General features: G+C 40.9%; 1 protein-coding gene across 1 annotated transcript in view; it reads right to left on the reverse strand.

The window, feature by feature from the left end:
• Nucleotides 1-22,694, reverse strand: part of HMCN1 (hemicentin 1) — a gene marked incomplete at both ends in the record, with an annotated part of 96,720 nt that overhangs the window by 58,445 nt on the left and 15,581 nt on the right. The window contains 19 exons of the mRNA XM_010132326.1: nucleotides 643-766; nucleotides 1,555-1,709; nucleotides 1,932-2,101; nucleotides 2,717-2,825; nucleotides 3,759-4,040; nucleotides 4,642-4,920; nucleotides 7,236-7,390; nucleotides 8,411-8,537; nucleotides 9,020-9,167; nucleotides 9,812-9,942; nucleotides 10,844-11,038; nucleotides 11,459-11,554; nucleotides 12,374-12,646; nucleotides 14,429-14,556; nucleotides 16,841-17,015; nucleotides 17,433-17,592; nucleotides 18,812-18,924; nucleotides 20,180-20,324; nucleotides 21,959-22,086. Of these exons, the coding sequence (XP_010130628.1) occupies nucleotides 643-766; nucleotides 1,555-1,709; nucleotides 1,932-2,101; nucleotides 2,717-2,825; nucleotides 3,759-4,040; nucleotides 4,642-4,920; nucleotides 7,236-7,390; nucleotides 8,411-8,537; nucleotides 9,020-9,167; nucleotides 9,812-9,942; nucleotides 10,844-11,038; nucleotides 11,459-11,554; nucleotides 12,374-12,646; nucleotides 14,429-14,556; nucleotides 16,841-17,015; nucleotides 17,433-17,592; nucleotides 18,812-18,924; nucleotides 20,180-20,324; nucleotides 21,959-22,086 (3,093 nt within the window). The remainder of the gene's footprint in view (nucleotides 1-642; nucleotides 767-1,554; nucleotides 1,710-1,931; nucleotides 2,102-2,716; nucleotides 2,826-3,758; nucleotides 4,041-4,641; nucleotides 4,921-7,235; nucleotides 7,391-8,410; nucleotides 8,538-9,019; nucleotides 9,168-9,811; nucleotides 9,943-10,843; nucleotides 11,039-11,458; nucleotides 11,555-12,373; nucleotides 12,647-14,428; nucleotides 14,557-16,840; nucleotides 17,016-17,432; nucleotides 17,593-18,811; nucleotides 18,925-20,179; nucleotides 20,325-21,958; nucleotides 22,087-22,694) is intronic.

Consider the following 22,694-nt stretch of genomic DNA (forward strand, 5'->3'; position numbering starts at 1 on the left):
TCCTGCTCCTCCTGTATCCTCTAAGGATTGGGGCACATCAGGAATGCACAGCACCTCGTGACCATTTCTGAGGCAAATACACATAAATCACTGTGAGAGCATTTATTAAATTCACATGCAGAAACAGCTTCTCAAGTTTCCCTGGTTCCATCTACGCTGTTTTCAGCTGCAAAATAAAACTCCTTTTAAACAGTCTGAAAAACCCCCTCAGAAGAGAATGGTTCTTTCTCAGGAAAGTCATTCCTGTAAAATTTCCTCATTGCAAAGTCACGGGGAATGCCATCATCCCCAGACTTGGCTCAAATTAGTAACACGAACAGTAGTACATCATCTCGATTCAGAAACAGAGAGTACCCTTCTGAGGGGTGGGTTAGTGGCGTATGGTTTTCTGGGACCTCTGAACAGAAGAGTTTACTGGAAGGGTATTAATTTCTGTGGCCTTTGGTATGCTCAGGAAAGGCTAAACCCAAAGAAAGGCAGCTTTTACCCTGACATCTTCTTAATAGAGTAGGACAAAGAAAGAAAATTGAAGGATGGGTGTGCAGAGACCACAAAAATGCATAAGAGAGGAAGGAATACAGATGTAAAAGAGCTGCCTTAAAACAGCCATGTTTAGCTTCTAACTAGAAGCAGAAACATTACCATGCACATGAAGCTGAATGTGCTGTTGGGCTTCTCCTGCAGCATTTGTTGCCACACAAGTGTATCGGCCAGCATCTTCCAGCAGGGCCTTGACAACTTGCAGAATACGGCCTGAGGACTCCAGCTGTACCAAAACAGAGAGCAAGGAACCACTTTACACAACGATGCCAAGTAGAGCCGTTAAGCATAATGGCAAAGCATTTGTGCTGTACACAGCCAGTCTCATCTTTCTTCCTAAGAAGTCTTCCTAAGGGCTAATATTCATGCAAGAGTTTTCTTGGCAGTTCAGAGACTTCAGTGTTCCTGGGAGATCAGGATTATTAGCTGTAAGGAGACCCAGATGGCAGAGGGGCAGACAAGCAAAATGAAGAGGAGGCTGTAGGCAGAGAGAGCTGCCGCTGGCAAGGTGTCAAAAACTGCTCCAGCCTGAAGTAAATTAAATCAAAGCCATTACAAGCACTCAACCCCCTGGAGCATGCAAGCACTGGGAAAGGCTGTTCATTGAGAGTCAGAACCTCACAGCAAGAAGGGAACTTACAGGTAGGCGCTGCAATGGCAGTGGTTATAGAAAAACACATCTAATCCCACCTCACAGTGACAAGGGGGTACAGCCACCTCATAACGGGCAGAAAACCATACCTTCAAGGTTAAAGTACAATTGAAAGGAGTCAGTCACTGAATTTATAGTCATGGCCTCTTCCAACATGGAGGTGTCTCAGAATTCGGTCTCCTAAACACAGCTACTCAGTCTGAGACACCACCCTAGTCAGGTGAAAAGCCCATCACTCTCCAGGATGGATCTTTAGCATCTTTATATCACAGCATGAGGGAAGCAAAAGGAAAAGCAGCACTAACATGTACTTCATTGTAATATCTTTCATGGTTTGAATCCCATAGAAGAGTACTGCTTACTCTTATGTTTCCTCTGGCTGTGTTTACTGGTTGACCATCTTTTAGCCATGTTATGGAAGGGCTGGGAATGCCATTGGCTATGCATTGCAGTGTCACAGGCTTGTGTATCACAACAGCTCGCTCAGAAGTCCCAGCTGCTTTAATGGTTGGAGGGACTGCACCGGAAACAAAAGGGAAATATCATTTGAACATACACTTTTAAATACATAGAAGCAATATCCCGCAGGTAAAAGCAGCTTTACTTCTATTTTGGCTACTCTCATCTCCAACTTTAACTCACTAATGCAAATAAACACTTACAGAACATTTGAGCACTGTCTTGCCAACAATTTAACATAAAGGCAGTCTCTTGCTTCCCACTGTCTTGAGCAACCTACCATGCACAGTAACATCAAATTCCTTCTCGTGCTCTCCTGCCTTATTTGCAGCCACACATTTATAGTGGCCGGTGTCTGACACTTGGGCTCGAGAGATGAGAAGTTTTTGTCCGTTTAGTAAGAACTTATGTCCAGCTCCCTCTTCAACTGGTTGACCATCTTTCAACCACCTACCAAAAAAAAAGAAGTTACAATCTCAGACCTCTGTAGGAAGATCAACACCACTCCTACAATATACACCAATTCTATGAAACGGAATGTCTCTGTAACTCTGTATGCATTTCTAGGAAGGTCTGGAGATGTCAGGTAGCATTCCCATTTTCTGAGTGCCACAGACCAACACAATTTATCGGGGGAGAGAGGACAGAGGAATGGGCTCTAAGGAAGAAGTCAGAAAGGTGACAGCTGGGAAGCAGCAGTGAAAGCAGATACCACCACCAGAGGCAGACAAATCTCCAAAGCAGAAGCCATCACTGTACATATCACTGGTGACAGACGAAAAATGAACAGTTGCACTAGCAAGGGAACGAGAGTTTTGTCAGCTCTTGATGTCTATCCTAAATTCCAGAACATGCATATTGGCACACCAGATCAAACTACTTTAAAATAAAATCCTGATCCTGCCATGCGTGTGCCTGACACCACCTTTAGTGGAGTCAGGAGTTTGCCCTCTGCACGTTAACCGTCACTAAATAACACCGGGAGTTCCTGAAGACTACTTCTGAGCTCACCTAAACAACCAGCAGATTTTATTTTTCTTTCTACTGGCATACCAGTCCCCTTACGTGATAGCTGGTGACGGTATCCCTGTTGCTGAACAGTCCAACTCCAAATGGCTATGGAGAATCACAATGTGGTCCAACAGCTCATCCCCACCTTCCACAAATGGTGGGACTGTAAGACAGAAAAATCCATCAAGAGACCCATTTAAGCATTAGAAATTTCACAGAACTCTATCTCAAACAGTAATGTTAAAAACAAAATATTCTTGACATCTATCTCACTTTGGGACACACACTGATTTGCAGTTCATCACTGTTCCTTTTTGAACAGAAACATCCACCCAGTGATATCTTGTGGCTTCACATCACTCTTCTCATTCTATTTTACTGTTTCTTTGTTCATTTTTTTCAAATTCTGTCAGAAAAACCTTGTGAATGGTGGGGGTCAACACAGGATGAGAAAACAAAGGTGCAGAGGACCAGTTCCAGGTCCTCTTCACCCTGTCTCACCCTCTTGCAGGAGCGGCTGGGCTGAAGAGGAAGCACCACCTTACAGCTCCTCCTATCTCCTTCAACGACTAGCAGGCCCAGTGAGATACACCTGGAGCAGCAGAAGGGATGCCCTACATTTGCATGCAGTAGTATGCACTGTTTTTTAAGAGGGCAGTTCAAAGCCTAAAAGTCAAGCCTTTGAAGTTCTTGAATAAACCACTCCGTATCAGGAGAACGTGATTAACGTTTTTACAAATCACTTCCCTAGAGGCACTCAGAAGGGACTGCTGAGATGCAGACTGTGGTGAAGGATTCAATGGGAGAAGATGAAAATATCTTTTCTAAGAAAAGGTTCAAAATTTGCACAACACAATTCAGAGAAAGATGTTCTCTCCCCAGAGGCAATTGCTCAGTGGTATTTGAAAAGTACCTGAAAGTAGGAGTCTTCCAACAGTCCTGTAACCCTAAACAGAAAACATGTGTGGTGCCCAGGTTTAACTAGATACGTGGCTTGACTGACTGACCTTTCATATAATGATACCAACAAAAATAAAAACATACTTTATTAGGTTTATGGAAATCTGGTAAATCAGTAGTTCTGTTGCTCACACACCTAAGATTTCAACTTCATATTTGATTTCTTGTTCTCCAGCTATGCTTGTGGCCACACACAAGTACTGGCCCCGGTCAGCCTCAACAGCATTCAGAATCTCCAGCTTCCTCCCACGAGATACAACGCGGAGGTGATCACTCGCTTTCACGGGCACACCATCTTTTAACCAGGTAAGGAGAGGCGGAGGGTTGCCAGCGGCTTTACACTCCAATGTCAGTGAACTGCCAGCAACCACCTGCCTGTTCTGGGCTGTGTCAGCATTGCCCTCAATTACTGGAGGAACTGTGGAAAGGAAAAAATATATTGCAAGTGATTAATTCTGAAGCCAGAAAATTTATCAAGAGCAAACAGGTTAATTCCTCCTCACCCACTTTGGCCCTCTATGTGCCATTATGGCAAGCACAATTTTATGTGACAATTCACTGCCGGGGCAAGCCAAGACAAAGGGAAAACAGAGAAGTCAAATGATGTAGTTCAATATTGACCAGCGTATAAAAGAGAATCTGCAGGGCTTTGAGAGGGAAGAACTGCACACAAAGAACTTTGTACTCTGAAGATCCCAGCCAGAGGGGCTGTTTCAGCAACTGGTTGTTCTGCCTGCAGAAAATGGGAGAAAGAGACTGGGAGAAGAAATAGTTTTGATACTTCACTAACACATGGTATCAAGGCCTGTAAAGTCAAGTGCTTTGAGAGTCACATAAAGCACAGGCTGTAAAGCTCTATATGGCCCTGCTAACGCAGGCCAAGTCTTTAAAAGCAGCCATTGGCTGTTGTGCACCCTGTCCAGGTCTGCAAATGCTGCCGATGTTAGGAAGGCAGAAAGTGTTCAAAATGCCCTTCCTGAAACATAGCAAATAACCAAGTTCAATAGACTCTCACTTACTGTAGACATCCACGTCATATATTTTCTCAGCAGCTCCAGCAACACTGGTCACATGGCAAGTGTACTTGGCAGAATCCGATACTTGGGCTCGAGGTATCTGCAGGAGTTGCCCTCTATCCACATAGAGAACTTGAGGGCTGGAAATAATGGGGTGTCCATCTTTGTACCATGTAATGGTAGGAACAGGTATTCCCTTGGTTTCGCATTCCAAATTTATAAGGTTGTTAAGAAGCACCGATACCTCTGTGGTGATATTTCCTCCTTTAATACTAGGAGGGACTATTTCAAAAAGACAAAACAACATTAAAGCCTTAGTATACAAGTCTGTGCAGGTTTAAATGGATTAAATGTTAGAATGCTGGAAGAATACAATTTTTTAACCAGACTTCCAACCCTCTCCTGTGTTTTTTGTCGTAAAGAGCACTGCAAAGCGTTGCTTGCCTCAACCACAGGTACCTGGAAACATTCTATCTTCTAGGCTTCAACTGTGCCAAGTCAGAAGACCCAAGGCTCGGCCTGTCCTGCAATGCCTGTAGGCTTTGCAGAGGCTCTGCCTCTTCCCTGTCTCCAAGGAGTGAAGAAACAGCAACCCCTGTAACCCCTGGGAGGTCCAGCCTCCAGTAAAGAACAGCGACTGCTCAGTACTCAAACCTTCTGAAGATGAAGTCACTTACTCTGAGATCAAATATGAGCTTAACAGTCTAGCTTTAAGCTCCTATTTTTGAAACTCTTGGCCATAGTCATTTCCCTCGCTCGCTAGGCAGCAGTACTCAGATTTTTCTAGCAGAAGAGCTCTCATGTAGATCAGCCAATATAAAGAGTTTGTAAATCTCTGTAGAAGTCATAAAAACACAGTGCAATTGGCAACAACTAAATTTATGACTGCCGAAAGTCCCAGACATCTGGCAGACACATTAACTCCTCTGCTGCCAAACATGCTCAGTTTATCCTAGACTCCACCAACTTCCATAGTATTTGTTTGAAATGTCACTGCTGAAACGTAAAGCAAAAGTCCGTGAATGAATCTGAGACAGATCTTGCAGATTATCAAACCATGACGAAATGTTTTCCTAATTAAATAATTTGTGTGCAGAACACCCCACAAACCTATAAAACATGCTGAAACACACCCAGTTCGAAGGCAAATGCATTTCTCTATCTGCAAATACTTTCATCCACAGAGATGGGAAATGGTTTTAACGTGGTGTTTTGGGAAAAATACCAAAGCTACAGGTGAGGCTAAACAGCTAAAACAAAGCAAGAACTAGCAAGAACAAGCATCTAGGTTCCTCACTTACTCCATGAGCTTCCATTTGTCCAGACAGGATTAATAAGAAATTCAAAAGTAAAGAGATATTCCATTCTACTATCACGAATTTGCCTCTGTCTTCTGAAGAACCTCAAGTAAGATCGACTCACTCACGAGGATTTTATTTGCGTGGGGATTTTTATTTCCCCAATCTCACAACAGCCAGAATCACCTGCAAGTCCTCACAGCGTTTTCTTTGTTCCCAATGAAAAAAAACTTCACTACAACTAGTGTAACAGGCATACTTCTCAGCATGCAGTTGCTCCATGCTTCAGTAATGTCCCCAAAGAGGGAAAACACATATTACAAGTTCACAGGTAGATGTGGGTAGTTCACCCATAGATTTCTGTACTTGTTTCCCCCTAATTTCTGCTGACACTGTGCTCGCTCAGATTTCAGGTCTGACCGGGCTTTAACGCATCCTTTGTTTTCCAAACTGAAAGACTCTTCCTCTTGTCTCCTTTTAACTCCTCCTTCAAAAGCTACCTCTTCCTTCTTCCATGAATCTTTCCCCACCTTTTCACCCAACTAATAATCTCCTAGTTTATGTTACGCTTATCTACCCTCATCACAGGAACTGTCTGTTTTCCCTGTCTTAGCTGAGATTCCACTGCTTGTAAAAACACAAAAGCTATAGTCAGTGTGCTATGAATTTCACAAAAACAATAATAATGTTAACGTGCCTATCTAATGCTTCTTTTGCTATAAATGACCTCAGTTTACACCAACTTAGGCAAGATGACATACCACACCACCGGGAACATTCTTTTTCAAAGATTATTTGGGTCTGATTCTACCTGGGTTTGTACTTTGCTTCAAAATTTTGCACTAACTTTAACTTAGTCCTGGCTGAATTTACTCCTAGCACTAGGAGTGCCAGAAAAATAAGACCATGAGTATATTAAAATAAAAATCTTCTAAGTAATTTTATCCTCCCTAAGACAGATCAAAATAATTAAGCCAATGTGATAATAAAATAACTCAGGTGAAACTAATTAATAGCAAAATTTGAGAAGATCCTTCAAGATTTTTGGTTTTCACCAATTAGAAACTAATAAAAAGCACAAAAAAGCCCCTCAAGCTTGCAAAGACTACATCCATATTTAACTAGATGCAACTAAGTGCTCAGAAAGATCTCTCTGTGAACAGATGAGTGTTACATTTACACACAAAATTTGCAGGATCAGAGTCTTCATTAATACTTGTCTGCATACCGCCATTCAGAAAAGAAATCTTTTGAGTAAAATTAAAGGATCCTCTAGGATCAGGCATTCTATAAACTTACCATGGATGACTAGCTTGACCTCCTTAACCTGCTTGCCAGCAGTGTTGGTGGCACTGCATTGATAACGGCCTTTATCAACCCTTCGAGCATTCTTTATGTGTAGAACTTGATCTTTGTCCAGAAGCTCGACATTGGGATCGCCCAAGAACAACGGCCTGCAACACAGATCCTTTTGCTTCACAGAACTCTGACCCCATCCTTTGACAGAGTCACAGAATGCTTTACGTTGGAAGGGACCTTTAACAGTCCTTTCAACATTAGTTAAACTGAGAGTAGTAAGAAAGGCAGTAACTGGACCATTAAGGAGCACCATTTAGCACTAGAGTAACAGTCTTAATCCAAAGAAATGAAATGACATGAAATGACAAACTATTATAATTAACTGTACTTCCAGATTTTTGAAGAAACCAAAACCCAAAAGTACTTTTACTCAGGACATCCAGGATCCCAGCATCAGAGCCAGAATCCTACTCCTGATCTCAGCTCCTCTTCCTAATTACTTAGGTCATGACAGTCTTTTGTCGACAACAAAACGTCAGTTACTAGATGCAAGTGTCAACATACCAGTAACAAAAAGCAAGGAACAGTCACACCAGCGTATCTGTGAGTATCAGCCAATGTCTATACAGAAATACAGTGTAAAATACCAACAACATTTACAAACATTTACAGCCCATTCTGTTCCCAGCTAATATTTAAGCTGCCAAGAATTCTTCTCTCAGTATGCTTTCCTGGAAGATGAGATGAAGCATGGAAACATGCAGGTTACAAATGATTTAAAACCTTTAGTGTGTATACACAGAACTGCACAAGGTGCTAGCTAGAACCATGTTTGACACAGGTACTGTCTACTGACAAAAAAACCTCTTCAGCAAATATGTTTAAAATAATCTAGATAGAATAAACTCATGGAATAACCTCAAAGAAGTTACATTTATCTTGGCTCAAGTATTGTCTGACTTCAAATACTGTAGAACTGCTCTGCAAGTGCCAGTGATGGGACAGTTCACAAGGAAAAGCACAATGCCAGCTTTTCAGTAAAGACCTTACCACCACAAACTGTATCTGATGATGGTAACTTAACACTAAACAGCTAAAAGCTGGTACAGTACACCTTCAATGTCCTAAGGCAGGAATAACCTAGACGCAAACCACAACAGCTGTAATATACTTACTTGCCATCTTTGAACCAGTGTATGTCAGGAAAAGGGAAGCCTGTGGCTCTACATTCCAGACTGATTTCCTGGTTGAGGATGACTGTGATTTCATGGGGGGTCTTGACACCTATTATACTTGGTGGAACTTTAAAAAAAAAACCAAAACAACAAAAAACACATTACCGCAAGAACTGGTATTTAAACAGAGAAGGTGCACTATGAAACTGGAAGAAATGCAGTAACAGCTCATACTATTCCCTTGAAAGAGCATTAGTGACTCCTGCTAGATCACCACATCATTTCTACCATGACAAGCACTTCCACACTTGTGCTGGTGAACTTTACACAAACCACCTCCTATGTTAGTCTGCTGTACAGCCAAAATGCAAAACAAAGCATCAAAGACCAAAGTCCAGTAATGAAAAGCAGTGTTTTGTCTGTGTTACCACAAGCTGGCAAATTTTAAGTAGTTAAAAAGCCATCATGATCAGTCCTTCAGCAGCCAGTATTTAATGGGCAGTGAGAGGAAGAATCTATTCATATTGAGTTGAAATATATTGCCACCTTAAATATCAACTATTTTTCAGATCACCATCTTAAACCAACCAACCAACCCACGGAACTAACCTAGTATATCTAGGTTAAACAGCTTCTCAGAACTTCCTGCTACATTTACGGCTTTGCATGAATATTGTCCAGCATCATCAGTAGCAGGTTTAAGCAGCTTCAGTATCTTCCCATTGTGCAAAATCTGGAGGGTACTGCTTTCCACGACCTTAAAAGAACCCGAGACATTAGCCTTATGTGATCCAAGTTACATCAGCCAAATATCACAGCTGGATTTTTATAAGAAAATGGTAGGTTTAGCCTAAGGATAATCTATTTCCTCTTTCAGTTACAGCACAAATCTCCACTGCTTCTGCAATCTGTTCAATATGACTTGTAGCTCAAAATACAACAGAGTGGGAAAAATAAAGAAATGCTTTGTCCATCAGTTGTGGTCAGTCACAAAGGTGCATAAAGGAGTCTCCATCTTAAACTATCACTCATCAGCTACAAGTAGATGCATAGGACTCAAGGATAATCCAAGAGTTCTCATTTCTCCATCTACAGAATAAAGAAAATACCATTACTGGTTCCCCTCTACAAGGATTCTGGCATCTACAATACTGGGAGATTGCTGAAGCTCATTCCCAAGGCAATCTTGAAAATAAAGAGTTTACTTTTGACTTTGTGAACAGAGCTGAACTAGTGGATTAGCCATCTTTAGCTCACTTTGTGTTACTGTTCTCAGTGCAGTTCAAATACACATAAAGGCATGTACATGTCTTTAAACGAGCTCTCATAGCAAGTGCTCAAAACTCAAACACAAAACTGACTGACCATGGCTGTTACTTCAGTTATGTTAATCATACATACCTGGACATCATCTTTATACCAGGAGATGATTGGGAAAGGGTTACCAGATACTTCACAGAAGAGACTTACAGGGTGATGAACAACTACAGATGTATTTGTCACCTTTTCTTGATCTCGAATTTCAGGAGGAACTACAAGAAAGTTCAAAGTCATGTATAAAGTCTTCTATTCCAGTGATTTTCCACTTCTTCCTTCCCCCGAAGTCAAGGATCTCAGTAATCTAAATTTCTCAGACCCTTCCTCATTATCAACATTTTAAGAGAATAATCTTAAAGTATAATCTTAAATTTAATTTTATTTAATCTTAATCTTAAAATCCCACGTTATTTGTTTAACACATAAAGGAAACGGATCCCAGAGAGTCACCCTTCCCCTTCACTGCTCAGTCATCCTACCGTTTGTCCCACTGTGAATGCAAAGAGAATGGCCTTATGTGGTGGAATAGAGTTCAAACCCCACCGATGAGCCCTGCTGGCACAAGATGGATTTCCTGCTTTCCTCAGAATAAAGGTAAGAGTATAATCCTACTCGGGCATCAGAACTGTCATGGGAATTGAGCAAAGCTGGAACAAAAGTACTCTGCAAGAAGTAAAATATCAAAACTCATCTCAAGGCCACCTGCAGAGTTTTTATTTTCCGATTAGGATTCTGGAAGAAGAGTATCAAGAGCAAGAATTCTCCTAACCTATGTTCATTCTGATAAACAACTTTTTTCATAGTTATATCTGAAATGCATATCTATCACCCCATCTTCAATTTCTACAGTACTTCTTCCTTTGTTATTTGTGTTGAAGTACAACTAGAGCTCTCTACAAATAAGACACACCTAGCTCTTTGATCAAAACGAAGATGTTTTGTGCATGAAGTTGCACAGAATAAAAAAAGAGTATCAGAATAACAGAAATTCAGGTACTCAGATTAGATTTTATAATTTACCTGCACATGGGCACATTTTGGAGCATGCAATTTCCCATGGTAAAAGAAAAGATGTTCTTCAAAAACAGTTGCACAATAGCTGTATTCATTATTTACCATTAACCTTCAGGTTGTATTTTCTTTCTGTCCTTCCAGCTTCATTGGTGGCCACGCACATATACTCTCCATTATCAGAAGGTGTAACAGAAGCTATGACCAGCAGTGTCCCATCCTCCAGAACTGAAATCCCTGGTTCACTGCCTGTCAGCTCTCTTCCATTACGCAGCCATTTGATGACAGGCTTTGGAATACCTAACAAGAAAAACGTGAAACTTCAAGAAATGGTTTGCTCGGCTCAGAGTAAGAAAGATTCAAACAATTCCCACTGCTTGCTGGAAGTCTTACTGGCAAGGAGAATACAAAGGGAGGCCATGAGCTTTCAATGCTAGAGGAAACCCTGACTTGTTAGGGTATGATTTGAACATTGAAAATCCTGAACATTAGAAAAGAGTCCTAAACATTGTAGTATCCTTGTTGGCTGGCGGTACACACATCTGCACATAGTAGTTATTTAAATCACTGTTAGTTTGAATTTTTTCCACCTAAAGGATATATGGAAAATACTGCACAGATTGTATATTTTTACCATGATGAGGAGCACACAAACTTAGTAATTTGTGATGATTAGCAGAAAAATCGACTTTTGTCACTAACGGTGATAATGATACACACCTTTTACCAGGCAAGGGAATGCAACGCGTTGATTCGCTACTCTTTCTTGAAAGAGACTATTGTATGAAGGGTCCAGATCCTCGATAGTTGGAGAGTCTGAAATAAAATTAGACACCCTCAAAAAAATCCCTGACCTCTGCTCCCAAATGTAAAAATACAGATTAGCAATACCTAACGCTTCTAAGTCTCTCTTGTTCACACAAGGTCGGATTCCAATAACCCTCTTTGCACCGATGAAGTGTACAAGCAGTCTTGATTTCAGGGGGAATATTTAGGAAAAAAGCAATATAAAGAGTCTGTCAAATCTTACCAAAATTGTTTCTCTCTAAAACCTGCTGTATTTTTTTCAGAGACAGATACAGCATTTCTGCAAAATCTGGAAAATACTATTGAAACTGTTTTTTCTCATGCCACATATTAGCACTAGTTCCACTCTTTGTTCTTGACTGTTGCCCCATCACCATTTCAGGAGGACACTAACTGATGGACAGCTCAACTTTAGCCCAGGAAAAATTCCAGCTCTATTAACAGCTGTGACACCAGGCTTCAGAGACAGTCTCTGTAATTGTGAGACATCTGAACACACAGAGAAAATATCTGAAAAAGAGGTTTCCCATACTGGAATTTGGTTTTTAATTACCTACTACAAAACCAAACCATAACTAGCTTGAAGATATTTTAATAAATAATAAAAGGAATAATATATTTTTAGTTTCTTTTTCTGCAAACTCTCCAAAGACTACTTGCCTTTTCTAATTTTCCTTAAAATTAACATTAGAACATAACACCTAAAGCAGATTTGGATTTTGCATCATGTAACAGTCAACAACAAAAACCATAGCCCTCCAAAACATAAACCAGACAGCACTGGCATGAAATCACACCTAGCCAGGGTAGGAGTCCTAACAGAAATACCTTGAACTTGTACTGTAATCTCTGATGTGTCGCTGCCCACTACATTACCAGCGACACACGTGTAGATTCCGGCATCGGGAAGCTGGACATTGCTGATGCCTAGAGCTCCATCCAGGCTGTGGATGAACTGACCACCATCAACTGGCACAGCACTTCTGCCTTTGAACCAAGTGACTGTCGGGGGAGGGATCCCCTGGGCATGGCAGGGTATGTCAACTCTGTGGCCAGCCTGGACTTTCAAAACTCGAGGCCCACGCTGTATCTTTGGAGGAACTAAGGAAGACAAGTTTAGTCCATAGTAATGTGAAGAAAATTATGTACAAGAGCATTTTTGAAGGAAATTCCTTTTCGGTTTTAGCATTTTAGAAAGTGTCCTTCCTTATTCACTGAAACCACAGTCCATCATGCGTCCAAGGAAGTAGCTCTGTGTGCTCTCTACACAGAAGAGAACGTCCGATGCCCTATTGCTTAATTTATTTGACGATGCTACATTTCAAATGCTGCCACATGACTTCCATATGAGTAGTGTAACATTACACTGAGCACAGTTGAAGGGCATGGGGTACTGGCTCTTGACAACACAAAACAATTAAAAAACTTCTGCGATAAAGTTTATTTTCCTTTTGACATTTTAATTTCCTTCCCCTAATTCCTGATCTTCGTACGCTTCCAGACACAGGTTCAGACAAGGAGATAAAATACGACTGGAAGAGATTTTGCTGGTCCCAAAGGGTGACATAAATCCAACATAACTCTGGCACAACACTTTTCTTTGAGGATTATTAACAGTAAAAAGACTTATAAAGAATGTCTGAAACAATAAGTGGTGCCATTTTTCCAGACCTTCTCTTAATGTACAATCACAGGTAAGCAAAGATGTGCAATGATATCAGATTCCTCTACGCATAGACAGACAGTTGTCTGTTACAGCCACTGTGACTGAATTAGAGGAGTCTGGAAGGTTCAGAGCTGCTGGGGTCAGGAGTTCCAACCTGGTACAGTTGTTATTATGTGATCCACTTCAAAGACATCGCTGGTAATGGGCACGGGCAGCAACACTTACAAACTCTCCATGAGCATGAAGCACAGGAAAGCTGTACACCCACAATTCCTAATGATCAGCCTTGTCTAGGTAGTGCCAGGCTGTGGCTCCTGCACCCAACTCTCCTGTGGGCTTTAGCACTGGCAGGAGAAAACATGCGCCACAACCTGTGTTTCTGACTAACACAGGTAAGGAGGAATAAAAGAGAAGGCACAGAGCTAACAATCTGTGACACTGCGTAAGTGGTTAAGAGACTGTGGATGGGGCCCCAGCATGGGGAGAACGGGACCAAGACAAGGGAGTGATAATATGATGATCAACAGTAAAAAGAAGAGGGAAGGGGACATAGCTCCTTGCTTGAGCAGGAGCGACTAGACACCTTTAGTGAGCGATGAGGAAGGTAGGCAGGAGCTCAGGGTGCTGGTCTGAACAAGATGTAGTAAGATGGGTTCAGGTATTAGTTTGCAAAGGTGGGTACAGCAGAACATACATGCATACAGCAGTGCACAAAGACAGGAACAGCTGCCTACCCGCGGGGAACATAGCTGCACCCTGGTTTCACTACCGCCCGAGCAGGTGTCCAAGCAACTCTGACATTTGCTACCCAAAGAGTTTGGATACGTAATTCCCATCAAGTTGGTGGGAAGCTTAAGCCTCAGCCAGCTTTGCTCTTCTCAGCCACTGCTGGCAAACTTACATCCAAGGGCATTAGAATAAAAGTTTTCAGTTCTTAAAATCCCTCTGGCTAACTTAAAATGTCACATTGTGCTATAATTCTTCCACGAGTCTAAGGAACATTAAAAGGGGAAGGTGTCTGTGAATATATGTGTATACACGTGTGTATTGATTATAAAGAAAAGGAAATATTCTATAACGACTTGCATATGAAGATAATGTGACCTGAAAGAATATAAGTCAACAGTACTTAATGTACATAAGGGAAAAGATTTTAAAAGCTCTGCATGATGCTAAATTCCACGTGGAGATGATTATTCTTTTAAGTTAAAACTTACCATGTACACTTAGCTTCACCAACTGAGTCACATTCCCAGCAATATTTGTGGCTACACAAACATACAGCCCACTGTCTGAAACTTGTGTCTCGCTGATCTTCATTGACCCTGAGGGTAGGAAAGTGTGTCTGGAAAAATAAGAAGCAGATTCACTTTTCAATACATATTTATACAGTGTATGACCTCTGCTTACACATTGCTAACAACTGCTACAAGCTAAAATAATACTGTTCTACAGGCACTCTGAGCTCTGCCATATTACTACACTGTGACTTGTATTTACTCATTTTTTCTCTTTACTGAGCCACTACATTCAGTACATACAGCAAATATATAAAATACAAGATCCAAATTACAAACTTTCATTCTAGCTACTTACAGGACTATTAAAACCTGTCTGGTTTCTACAAATGAAAAACAAACCGAAAAAAATCCAAAACAGAACAACAGGTGGAGAAACAAAGCTTTTCAACCTGCTGTTAAAAGTTTTTGCTCAGGCCATGTCGGCAGGATCAGAAAGTTAAGTGTTTGATACTACTTCATTCTGGCAAAAAACTCCTTATGTTTATTTAAGATGGAAGAGAGGATTCTGAAGGCTCTTCTGGTGTCTGCAGAAATTGCCATTATTAGTCAGAAAATAGTTAACTACACAGCATTAATTTTTACTGCAGTTCTGGTCACAGGCGTGCAACATGACAGACTGATTGGCCAGCTAAGCCAAAATCTGCTTATGAAGAAGTCAAAAGTAATAGAAATAGGGAAAATAAATGAGGAGGGAAGAAAAAATGACAGTTATGAATTGACAAGAAGGAATTCAAGTCTAACACTCCAGGTTATACAGAATTTAGGCAAAGTTGGTGGGAATTGGTGGAATCATCCATCTTCCTTTCTCTGGCACCGTCTAATTAGGACAATGTTATCATACGAGCACAAATGGTGTGTTTTGGGATGACAACAGCCTGGAAAGATAATTGGGAAGAGAGCGAAGTGTGTTTCTTCCAGGCCACCCAAATCTGTGCAATATTATGATTCCTCCTCTGCTGCTCATGTCTTTCCAATCCCTTTTATTGGGTTGTTTGTTTGTTTTTAAACCCTAAAAGATAGATTGCTGGGGCAACTTATCTTCCATTATTTTGTCCACTAATTACATTTGCTTTCTAATAAAAGTTCCTTCATGTCTGATTTCACTCTTTTGATTACTGGTCACGTTTCTAACACCATCTTTGAGTGGTCTCAAATGATTCTGTTTGGACTAATTCTTTAACTTTTGCTGACATCTGTAAACAATTTCATGGAATGGGCTAAGCTGCATTCCTGTTACTCTGGACAACTTGGATGTCTCCTCAACAGCCGTGAGCAAGTACCCTAATTTATCCATGTCTCCTGAGATAAATGAAGACACGTAAAGGATCAAGAACGCAAATTTGTTATTGCATGCAACATGCTTACAGGACACAGCAAAAAATTCCACACAGATTATTAAAAAACACATCAACTCTCTGTGCCAAGCCTCCTTCTCCAAACACGCTGGCCCAGCAGCTATCAGGTGCTGAGGCTGTTGCAGACTCGCTGGAACAGGTGGCTCTGAGGCGCGGATGTGGCTACAAGGGACAGAGGCTCGCCTTCAGGTCTGTACGACCCCTTCACTCAGCTCAGACACTGGTCACCGCTACCATTCCCTGGTTTATGCTGTAAGCTTTCACACCTTCTGAGGTGTCTTGAAGGCTAGAAAACAGCAGCACAGCCTGTGACAGCACCTGGCACTGCAACTGAGAATGCACAGAGAATAATCGCCTATTCGTCTCCCCTCTTTTACTAAAATAATAAGGAAGAACTCCAGTGTTGTGGCCCATGCTGCATACAGCCCCCTAAGGCTGTTAACTCATCACTTTCATGAGCATTTAGCTGTGTTTTCACATGCTCAAGAATATCTGGAGAGTTTTTGGATCCAAAACACAGCAAGCCATGAGCACTTGTAAGCACTCCCAAACATTTATCATCATCTGTACTCTACTGGCAGCTGAGCCTTCATATGAACAACAGACAATGCTCCCCTCAGCATAAATATGAAGTGCTTAAGAAAACCAGTTTTTAAACGTTTATAATCGGGCACAGATTATGCAGGTCTCCAGGCACCACCACAGTACAAATATAACAGGATCTCTTTCGTCTTGGCCTACTGGTATTGTGTAGAAACATGCCCTGGCATGGAAGCTGTACAATGATGCAGGGTCTTGGTGTCCTTTGGAAAGAGATACATGCTTGGTTTGAGAAAGAGTTTCAAGACATAGTAAAACAGGTCAACTTAGTACCTTCTGCTTGATCCTGTGGCAGTTAGAAATCACACACCCTTCCAAAATCTTGAAAGGTTAGGTGCAATTTCACTTTTCTTTTGTATTCAAACATTGTTACCTTGGAGAGAATGGAGATATGAGCTGCATTGCTTTGGCCCAGGTAACTACGGGGGGTGGCAAGCTCTTTACTTCACACGGAAGTGTGACATCTTCCCCTGCAGTTACTGAGACTTCTATGGGTTTATCATGTGCATTTCCTTGCTGCTCTCCAGGCCTGGACACTCGAGGTTTCACTGTAACATGGAACATGTTAAGAAGCTGCAATGAATATATGTATTTGTACAAACATAACACCATACAATTTTAATTCAAACATCTATTTTTTTATCATCAGGTACGTAACATTACAATCTGATTTTAAACAACATGTCTGCAGACATAGCTCACTGTAACGCTGATGTATAGTGCCTGTAGCTCAGACACTGGCTGATGCCCTCATGCAATACCACAAATACCAGCAAGACCAAACTTTCTACCCAAAAACTACATAGCAGCAGATCTATGTATTTCATGCATATGTTGAGCTCCATTTCACATACCAGTACCTAGTTCAAAATCCACCCCAACAGGTTTTACTATTTTTTACCAGGTTGCACCACAGATATAACAGCGAGATAACGACACCATATTTTATGTTAGCTCATACATACCATAGACAGTCAGCTGGACTTTGCGTGAGGCATAACCAGCAGTGTTGGTGGCAGTGCACACGTATTCCCCAGTCTCTTCACCCCCTGGTGAAACTACGTACAGACTTCCATCAGACCCTGCAGAAAATTTCTCATTGCTGGAAAGGATTATTTCTCCTTTCTGTGGAAAAGGAAAAAACAAAGTCCACCACTAATTTGCTAAAATAACCAAATTACAATCATCTATTTCAAGAAAAGCTAAAGCTTACATCAATAAAACAAAATCTAATTAAAACATTAAAACCATTAAAGAAATATTAGAATTGTTAATGCTTGTAGCATCTCCCCTAGTTCACCCCAGTGCTGTGACTGATTCTTCATATGGAGAATGCAGAATAACACTGGGTCTGCTTTTTTACTGTGCAATATGCTCCACGCTCTTTAATGCAGTTCTGCAGCCAAACAATCTGCAGGCAGTCCGACTAACTTCAGCAAGATTTTAATTTACATCGCAGTACTGCCTCTGTTTTTCTCTGTTGGCTGAGATGGACAAAATAGTTTATATTAACTAAGAAGCCTGGCCCCAGAATTCCATCCATACAAATTAACTAAACTTCAATAACTTTTCACACTCCTTGAGTGCTACTGTCTAAGCAGTAACACAAGCAAGAGACATTGATTTCTGATGTCAAAAATGGATCTTGTATACATTATGTAGTTTCTTAGTCAACAGACTCTTCTTTGTCTGCATCAAATGTTGTGATAATTAAGAAAAAAACTGCTCCTCCCGTGTTTTCCTCCCTACCAAGCCAACACAGTTAACTGCGTTCTATTCCTGCTTTTAAACAAAGCCCCAGTTACATTTGCACAACTTAAGCACAACAGAGCCTTCACAGCAATGTTGAGGTTGGGCGGGGGGGAAGCCTGACTTTGACATAAATTTCCGTCAAAGGTTGAAGTCCTCGGCAGTGGACATCTCGTCACGAACATGACTGAGAAGTGACAGAAAGTTAACCCCACAATGCCACTGTTGCACACACTTCCCTCAAGTCAAAAACCAGTCATGCTAAAGGAAGGCCCCAAAACAAAAATGAACTTTCAATCTGTAGCAGGCGGCCTCAACTCAAATTATCAACAGGAATACAAACAATTTCTGAAGTGTTATAAACAAAGTAAGAGTGATAACCAACCCCTTCCAAAGAAGGGAACATTGATCTATGGCTGGACCACAGCCAGAAAGCACTGCTCTAAGAAACCAAAGCAGATACGGATAAAGAGAGATTTCCTGGTCCCTCACAACTGACTTGTTTAGCCATGTTGATTACCTACAGTTTTTAGGACAACTAAGTTACGTGTTCAATTCATCTTTCACCACAAACAGCTCAAAGATGAGAAATTACCTTGGACCAGACAACAGACGGCTTAGGAACTCCGCTTGCTTTGCACGGTAACGTTACTGGGATCCCTTCAATGGTGCTGAATATCTGCTGTCCATGCTGAATGACAGGCAGAACTAAAACCAAATGCAAATATTAAAACACATGCAGGAGACATTTCAAACTGTAACAATTACAGCTTCATACAGGCAGCAGGGTTTGGGAATTTTCAGCCCCCTCTCTGACCTCTAACATTGACAATGACCAGTCACTTTCCCCTCCAGTCTCCAAGAACAGAATAAATACCTGTTCATAACAAAGCACAGCAGCTGTAAGCTGATCACTGGATTAAAACATGCAGTTTTAAACTAACTGCAGGTATTCCACAGAGCTGATTGCAGTAATTTCAGAACGTCTTTGTCACAATATCCTCTGACAACATTGCAGGCTTCCCCAAACAATAATGCACAAGATGGAACTTACACAGCACCTTTCATGAGCATAGGTTGAGCATTTTTGGTGCTGAATTAATTTCCATTGCCGACATTTTGAACAGAGCAGATACGAGAGTGAAAAACTGATCACACTCTCAGCTCATTTCATCTTTGTTATAAATGCTATAAAAGTTGTGCGAACTACAGTGATGGTTTCTGCAGGGACTGCAGACTGCAGGACTGTTACATGAGCTTGAATAAAAACACCAGATCACTTCACAAAACAGTAACAACAGATAACAAGAACCTCAGTTCCCCTACTTATCTGAAATGGTTTTGAATTAACAACAGAAAGACAACCAGATTTAAGGCTATAATACCAAAACCTAGATCTTTCTAAAAACATACAAATACATTCCTTTCTGTTCTCAAGTTATGAAATATTCCAAAAGCTAGTGCTGACATGGAAGACCTTATCCAATAACGATTACTCGCCTGTATTAAAAAATAGTAGCTATTCTTAACATACAAGGATGTCCCAACATCTTCACTGAAGCGTAAAATAAATATCCCATGATTAATTTAACATGCGAGAATATATCGGGCTGTAAACCATGAACTGATTGCAACCCCACGCAGAGTTCATACAAGTATCTTCAGCTGAAATACACATGGGTTATCAGAATGGGTTACCACTTTGTCTTGCAGTCAGTATAATTTTTAGTATATTTTAATTAAAGAAAAACAACAAGGGCAAGGAGATCGAACGGGACCAAAGAAAAAAGAAAACAACCCAAAACCCACCAAACACACACATTTTGCAAAACTCGTATTTCATTTTAATTCTAATTCTCCTATGAGATGTGCTTCCTTATATCAGTTGCGAAACACCCTGTAACAGGAAAGTTCTAGTGAAAGCTGCTGTCAATAAGAAATGCAGCAAGGCAGCGCTCCTTACCGTACACATTAACAGTAGTCGTCTTGTTGCTTGTCCCAGCGACATTACTTGCCATGCAAGTATAATCGCCGCCATCCTGCAGTCGAACTCTTTCAAGGTGCAGGCTTCCGTCACTGCGAACATTAATGTAGGGATTGGGAACCAGCTGCCAAAAGAATGATACAACATTTTACCGAAGAAAATACTTAATGTCTACTTTGGGATGCAGCGTGGCTTTGATTGATCCACATTCTTAAAAATTACATGTTCTTGGACAATTTTACTAGCACTTTTCCTGTTTTCCATCTTTCATAAAAAGCTAACTTTAAATAAGAATTTTGGTAGCACCTCCTATTTACTGCTGGAGTGAGATTAAAATCTGCGACAGCAACTCTGGTCTGCCACAGCACGTGTGGAACTACCCCTCACAAATACAACCCTGTACTGAAGCAGGAACAAGTTTAAACACATTATTTTGCTACATTTTTAATTGGTTATTCCAGTAACCCCATTTGATCATAGAAGGGCTCTTGATGAGTGCTTGTTGGCTTTTTGTTCTTCCACAAATAGATCCTCTTTTGTTTTTCCTTACAGTTACCAACCACTTCTAATTTGCCTTATCCATCAAGTAGAAGAGACTAGCTCCATTGTGAAAGATAAAGTTATTTCTAGAAGTTTTTAGAAGTTATATACCTTATAGCAACATCAAAGAAATCCAAGAGCTCAGCAACACAGACTTGCCTTATAGAAAGGTTGTTGGAACGCAAAATTGTTCCAGTCATGCCTTGCTCAGGAAAAGACACATTCTTCTCTAAATAAAACTTACTCCAACGCTTTCCCTGGAGCATAGCTTCTGTCACAAGCCCACAATTACAGGAGACTAGCACTGCTGTACAGAAGAATTAGCAACTCGACAAAGAGGATCCTGCCAGTATTTCTCACAGAAGTTACAACCTGTGCTACTTGTACTTACGCAGTCTCAAGAAAAAGCCAGTGATTCCCAGTGCTACAAAAACCGAGCAGAAAACTCTAGCACGCAAAGGGTCAGAGTGCCAGTGCTCTGCTCAGTGACAATAAATAAAACAATAAAAGTTATGATGTTAAAAGACCCTAGAGCTACAGAAATTTTCTGCTATCTCTATCTTTAAAAAACAGCGGGGAAAAAAATGCTTTTCAGTTACCAGGGTTTAAATTCCAGCACCTTTGTCATTTGGGTAGGTATATTCCACAAGCATTCCTATATTCAGAGCCCAAGGCTGAAATTCAAGAGCTAACGAGAATGAATAAAACTGCTTTGAAAGAAAGTAAAATAGAAGATAAAAGGACAATTCACAAATATTTTGGTTCCAAGTTCTTTTCTGGACCTTCACATTGCCCCACTACCATCTCTTATTCCCTCATCCATGCTTCAGAGTTAGAAATTTCCTAGCACAGGCAGTGGTTTGTGAGGCACAATTGTCAGGGTGCCCCACTCCCAGAATGGCTTTACCCTGAAGGACAGCACCTGCAGAAACTCGGAAGCAGCCACTGCCTTAGAGATACAGCCAACCAGCTTCTCCTGAAAAGGCAGCAGCTCCTGGGAATGGTGGTTGTCTGCTGCGAATCACCCCAATGACACTGGATCCTTGTTGCCAGTGAGCCAGTCCAATCTCATGAAACATCTTTATCTTTGAGAGTAAAATCTACCCGTAGAGTTGTACACTGGCTTTTGTAAATTAAAACAACTTGTTATTGTGGCTTGAAATGTCAATTGCAGATTTGCTCTGTCAATAAACCTTACAGGAAACAAAACAGTCTTACCACCATACTATTCTTAATCCATTTCCGGTCTGGAAGGGGGTTTCCAGCAAGCAGCACACATGGCAACGTGAGCTGCTGCCCCTCAATGACGTTGGCTATGGCTGGACTTACTCCAATCAGGGGAGTAACTTGAGCAAAAGAAAGAATTAGAATACATTATTAGGAATTTGTATATATCCATAGAAAGCATTCAGCTTGAATTTTTAGTATTAGTCCTGTCACTAACACTACTTGCAGCAGCATCAGCAAAGGTCTCCCTGTGCAAGGTACTATACAAATATAGGGCAAGACACATTTCCTATAATTCTATTTTCTATATCCTATTTTCTAATTAAATAGAAAGGGGAAAAAAGGGGCTAAGAAAAAATGTTGCCATGAAAGAGCACAAGAGTTCCAATATAGTTAATTTTATGATAAGATTAGATAAAATTTGATGATAAAACCAGATGGGATTCTGGTATCTGAATTGTCAATGGTTTAGGCAGGAAAAAAAAAGAAAGAAATGAGAGGTGGGGTAATGTAGGAGAGAGAGGAAGCTGGAGGAATACACCTACAGGGATCCTAAGACTAAGGAATGGCTGCAAAGACATTTCAGCTGGAAGACGTTGTCCAGCTGAAATTGGATCCCATCCAGCTTTTCCCCGAAAACCCATATTCCCCTGATACCAAGTCGATGTATTACTTTTCCTTACTTGGGGCAAAATATCGAAGAACAAAAATAGCAGGTTTGGAAAGG

The sequence above is a fragment of the Buceros rhinoceros genome, unplaced genomic scaffold, assembly GCF_000710305.1.
Source record: "Buceros rhinoceros silvestris isolate BGI_N320 unplaced genomic scaffold, ASM71030v1 scaffold1553, whole genome shotgun sequence".
In the NCBI taxonomy this organism is placed as follows: domain Eukaryota; kingdom Metazoa; phylum Chordata; class Aves; order Bucerotiformes; family Bucerotidae; genus Buceros; species Buceros rhinoceros.